This window comes from Phocoena sinus, chromosome X, assembly GCF_008692025.1.
Source record: "Phocoena sinus isolate mPhoSin1 chromosome X, mPhoSin1.pri, whole genome shotgun sequence".
NCBI lineage: Eukaryota > Metazoa > Chordata > Mammalia > Artiodactyla > Phocoenidae > Phocoena > Phocoena sinus.
In genome coordinates, this window is record NC_045784.1 from 24196237 (window position 1) to 24201966 (window position 5730).

Genomic DNA, 5730 nt, shown 5'->3' on the forward strand with positions numbered 1-5730 from the left:
GGTCCTCACCCCAACTCCTAGCACAACCTGGAAATGTCCCCTGTGCTGAGTCAGCCAGCCTCGGAGCAAAGTCCTCACCACCCTGAGTCCCCAGAAGTAGAAGTCAGAGTAGGCCACGTGCAGCCACAGCTATTTCTGAGGGGCTTCTGAGGACTAACACAGAGGGCAAGATTCCCCGGGCTCCGCTCTTCTGGGGTTTGTGACCTCAATAGTCCTCACTCTGTCAGGATCTGGGACTCTTCCCTCTACCGACCTGAGTCCTCCAGAGCCGGAGGCAAGTGGGTGACACATCGAACTACCCCTGCCTGGGGCTTCCCCGGGCCGAAAGGATGGTGGGGCTATGTGTTTGTTCCTCTCTCTTTTCGGTTGGGCGTTCCCCTTGGTCCTCACTCAGAGTCCTTACGCTGGCTCTTCCCGTGACCTAGAGAGGCCTGTGCGCTCATACTACAGCCTTTAATTCCCTGAGACCACCTAGGAGGATGTGAGGGTTGCCTCACGTGGGCATGACTGCCTGTGGTCACTCATGGCCGACAGTAAGGGAGGGATTCTGTGGCGTCCCCACTTTTATGATTTGGGTGGTTCCCTCAGTCCTCACGGTCCTCTGCTCGACTCTTGGCATGACCTGGAATTCCTCCCTGTGCTCCCCTGAGGCTGGCCCCTGGGACCAAGTGCCTCATCTACCTGAGACGCTCTAAAAGGAAAGGCGTGGGGCGCATCATGCCAACATTCCTGGATTTGCCAAGGGGAGGTGTCCAGTGGCAGGGCTCTGCTCTAGGTGGAGTCTCTTTATCCTCATTTAGAGTCACTAGATTTCCAGTCTCTACTGAGTGAGGCTGTTCCCCACAGACCAAGGCCCTCGCCTCCCCGAGACCACCCCTAGTGGAAAGAGGGGGCAGGTCAGCCAGAAAGCTTTGTCCTGGGCCTCCTGGGGCTGAGCTCAGGGGCGGGACTCTGCATTCTCCTCTGTTCCGGAGTGAGTGGTCCTCTTGCTCCTCATTCAGGGTCCTCATCGTGATGCCTGACCAGACCCAGGACTCCACCCTCCACTCCCCTGAAGCTGTGCTCCTCAGAACAAAAGCATTACCTTCTTGGGAATTCTGAATCGGAAGTCAGGATGAACCAGATCTGTCCAAAGCTGTTGGGGTCTTCTGAGGAGCAGGACTTTACAAGGCCCCACTCTTCTGGAGTCAGTGGCCCCTCAGTCCTAACTCAGGTTTCTTACCTTGACTTCAGGTAGCATATGGGACTCCACCCTCCCTACTGTCTGCCAGCCTCAGGCCAAGGCTTTCACCTTCCTGAGACACCAGAAGGGGAGATAAGAGACCTATTCCCTGGCTACCCCTGACGGGGGCCTCTGTGTGGTCCCCTTTGTTATGGGGAGTCCACTCGTCAGCACCCAGTGTCCTCACCCTGAAGCAAATTAAGGCCTGTTAGGATCTCCTGCTTGGGCAGAATTGGAGATGCTGCCACAAGACCAAGGAACTCACCTCCCTGAGAACCTCTCCACCCTTGCCCCGGAGGAAAAGAAGGGGTACCTTCAGACAGACAGCTCTGCGCATGGCCACACAAGGGAGAAAGCAGGGTAGACTTTGTGGGGCCCCCTTCTGTTCTAAGGTCCTCACCTTGAGTAACTATCAGAGGCTGGGACTCCTCCCTCCACTGACCTGAGGACACAGCTCTTAAACCAAGGCTTTTATGTCCCTGAGAAACTTGAAGAGTAAATGAGGAGATGCTGATCTTTTCAGGGTATCTGACATTGCATATGTAGAAGACCCCATTGTCACCGAAAATTTTTCTTTTTATTCATACCATTCACTTATTCAGCGTTACTGTTACTGTATTCCAAAACAGTGCTTTGGGAACAGGGCCCCTTTTATCCCATGAGATACATTTTGGAGTGGTGAGAAGAAAAATGAATTAAAAGACATAAGGTCTGGCTTAGGCTGGGAGGAGTGGAAGAGTGTAGGCTCTAGACTATTGCAGACCAGGGGACTAGACCCAGCAAGGTCACTTAATCAGTCTTGTGAACTTGAGAAATTTGCAAGTTATTCACCTGTAAAGGGAGTCTGCTAAATCCTATCCTGCGTGAATGTTGGAATGTTATGTACTACATGTAAAGCAGTGGCATACTCATTAAGAAATATTGGGTTTTTGATGAATGGCAGTTATGATATGATTATTATGAACCCCCAAAATACCACCCTCCCATCAGAGTTTATTTTTAATCCAGTAGGTAGCAGAGAATATGCAGTCCACTAGGGCAAAAGAAACAAATACTCACAAATGAGCTAAATCAGTGTATCTTTTATTTCTACCAAAAGAAAGTTTAAACGAAGTAAGGCAAACCACGAGTTAAATGGCTTTTACTCTCTGTTTTCTCCATTTTTTGTTTCTAAATATTTTCTGTGGTCGCCTTTCACTTTTCCATGACAATGTCTATTGCAGTGCCATGTTTTTCTACTTCTGGATCATACAGAAAATATAGATGGTTCGTGAATTTCTTTTACATATACCAAAACCGTAACTTTAGAATTCTTTAAACAGCAATAAATATGCAAGCAATGTCATTCACGAATTCCTATTCTTAAGAAAACACACTATCTATTACAAGAAAAAAACATTTGAAAAAACCTAAATCAATCAATCAATAATATATAGAAGTTACTAGTTTAAAACAGGAAGATAAATAAGATCTATGCTTTGTTCCCTCCACCCCTACTACTCTGCACTATTTAGGAGCCTGACTGCTCTCTTCCAAAACAAAGTGAGCAAACTGCGCGCGGCCTCCCTCCCTACATGTGGGAGGAGCTGCGGGCCTTGGCCCTGGAAGGGGCTCTGCCCTCAGCAACAGCTGCAGCCCTGGCCGCGACTCTCACTCTTGCTCTCTCTTCCTCATCTTTCAGAGCTTCCTCATAGAGATCTGGGAAGGCACTGGGGACGGTACCAATGATCTTGGCCACAAACTCCAGCACTTTCATCTTGCTGGTTTCAGCGTGGGCTCTCGGGCCCCACAGAAACTCATAGCGCGGAGGATCGCTGTTGGGCACCTGGCGGTACGTCAGGTACTTCTGCTGCACGAAATATTTGCTGATGAGCCTCCTAGGCTCCCCAAAGATGGAGTGACTCCTCCTAGCATACAAACCCAACGCATTGAGGAATTCCCAGATCTCCTCCTCGGTGGCACGGTTGCCCTTCGTGAAGATTTTGCCCAGGAGAACCATTAGGAGACCGGACTTGGGCAGCCAGGACTCATCACTCAGACTTCCCTCGCTGGGGAGGGCCAGCTTGCTGATGAGGGCGTAGGAGTGATTGCTGGGGTCGACTTCCTTCAGCTCGAGGCCAAAGACCACCTCCATGATCTCAGAGGCTCTGCTGAGGATCTCAGGGAAGTGCTTCTCATACTTCTTGTTGAGAGTCTTCAGCAGTGCTGCCTGCGGGAAGGGCTCCTTCATCTTGTACATCACCAGCATGAACGGCACCAACATTCCGCCCTTCCTGGTCAGAGGATCTCTGCATATGCTGTGAGAGCAAGGTGCTGCCTGGGAGGTACTTGAACTTTTCTCATCTTGGCTCTGGGCACCCTCCTCATATCCTGGACATGAATCTCCTGCACCATGAGAGGTAGTGCCTGGGGCTCCCTGAGGCTCCTGGCGAGTGCCAGCAGCAGGGGAGCTCGGGGGAGTACCCCGAGAAACAGAAGCGGAGTAGGAGGGCGACTCTTGTATCTCTTTTGCCGCCGCCGCCGCCTCAGTGGCCTGGGCACCCTTGAGACTCTGAGTCTCCCCGTGGGCCTGGTGGCATTTCTCGCGGGCACGGCGCTTGCTCTTCCAGCCCCGAGGCATGATGATACAGGTCAGGGCCAGCAGGCGGGAGTGTGCGCAGGAAGGCAGGCAACGAGGGCACCTGGGGGAGGGACAAGGAGATGCTGTGAGCACCTTCAGCGGGGAGATTCCTCCCTGGCTTTAACCAAGGCCGCCTCTGCAGGGTCCTTGAGGGCACTGCTCGAGGACCCACAGGGCTCCTGTTCTCCTGCTCAGCCTGTCTCCTGAGACTCCTGTGGAGGACGGTAGAGTGAGCCTTGGGGCACAGCCAGCCAGCCCTGCCTGCGTGGTACGGGGGTGACAGTCAGGTATGGCAGGGGAGGTAGGTCCCCGCAGTTCCCATTCAGAGTCAGGATGACAGTTGTTGCCAAGACTACCCCTCCACCCCCTCCCCTCTGCTGCTCTGAAGTTGACACCACCATCTTCCATGACACCCAGGAGGAGGAAAGGAGGGAGCGTTCAGCCCACCACCCAAGGGTCCTGGGACCCTCCCTTCTGCTGCCTGGTGGCTGCCCCTTCAGAACAAAGCTCTAACCTCCCTCGGACCTGGCAGAGGAAATTACGGGCAGTCTCAGCCTGACAGTCCTTTCTTGGGAGTTTAAGGGTTGACAGGAGGGGACGGGCCATATTCTCTCTTGTCCCTTCTCTTCAGGGTGGGTGACTCCCTTAGTCCTCACTCGGGGTCCTCCCTGGACGGCCGGTGCAGCCTGGAGCTCCTCTTGCCCCGAGGGCCATCTGCTCGCACCAGTGCCGACACCTCCTTGAGTCTCATTCGGAGGCAGTGAGGGTGACCACGCGGCCGCATGTGGCAGAGTTTTACCAAGCCTGCAGCGTGTGGCAGACAGGTCGAGGCCCTGTGGCTGGCGGCCCCACTGGCCCTCACTCAAGGGCTTGGGCTGACTCTTGGGAGTGCTTAGGGACGCGCCTTCTGCTGGCCTGCACCTGTCCTCTCAGACAGCAGCCCTCCCTCCTCCGTGTGTGGCCAGAAGGAAGCGGCTGACAACAGGGGAGGGCTTCTGAGGTGCCCTCGCGATGAGGAGGACGGTCCTCGCCCTGACTCCTCCCGTGCCCTGGAAATCCTCCCTCTGCTGACCTGCAGCCAGCCCCTCAGGACGAGGCCCCCTCCTCCCTGTGTCTCCCGCGTCTGTCCGTTCGTCCGCGTTCGCACTGAGGGAGCCCCTCAGTCTTTAGACCTGCCCAGAGGCTCCCAGGCCGACGTCAGGGGCGGGGTCCGCGTGGCCGCCGTTCTGGGGTGTGGAGCCCCTCCGTCCCCACGAGGGTCCCGTCCTTCACTCCACAGGGCCTGGGGCGCTCCCTCTACTGAGCTGAGCCAGGGTCCACCAGCCTCAGAGCGAGGCCTTCCTTGCGCGAGGCCCCACGGGGGAAGCGGATGGACTTTGGGCCTTATAGCCAGGCCGGAGCTTCCTGGGCCGAGAGCAGGGGCTCGGTGGGCGGGGCCTGTGTGGCCGCCTCTTTTCGGAGGGAATGGGGATTGGGGGTGGCGGGGGCGTGTCCCCGCACTTCTAACTGGCGTCACCTCACACCTTGACACCTGACGAGACGTGGCACTCCTCCCGCGGCTCACCCTCGCTAGACGGCAGCTCTCAGCAATTTCCTCGCCCCCACAGCGCGCTTGGGAGGACGTCACATCCGGTCATGCGCATCTGGGGTCCAGGAGGACAGCAGGGGCGGGCTGGGGCCGGGGCGGGGCGGGGCGGACTGTGTTCGGGGTGGGGCGGGGTGGGGCGGGGTATCAGAGAGGGGTTCCGGGGGAGCTTCCGGCAGGCCTGGCACGAGGGCCTTTCATTGGCTCTTTGCAGGTCCTGGGACTTTTCCCTCTGCTGAGCTGAGTCAGCAGGCGTCACACCTTCGCTCTCATTTCTGTCGGTACCCTCAGCCAGAAGTATCT

The 5730-nt window shown here is 55.8% G+C and overlaps 1 protein-coding gene across 1 annotated transcript; it reads right to left on the bottom strand.

The window, feature by feature from the left end:
* Positions 1–2792: 2792 nt before the first annotated feature.
* LOC116747026 (melanoma-associated antigen B4-like) lies at positions 2793–3842 on the bottom strand. The gene has a single exon (XM_032618867.1). The coding sequence runs from the start codon at positions 3840–3842 to the stop codon at positions 2793–2795; it is 1050 nt and encodes a 349-aa protein (XP_032474758.1).
* Between the last annotated feature and the right edge of the window lie 1888 nt (positions 3843–5730).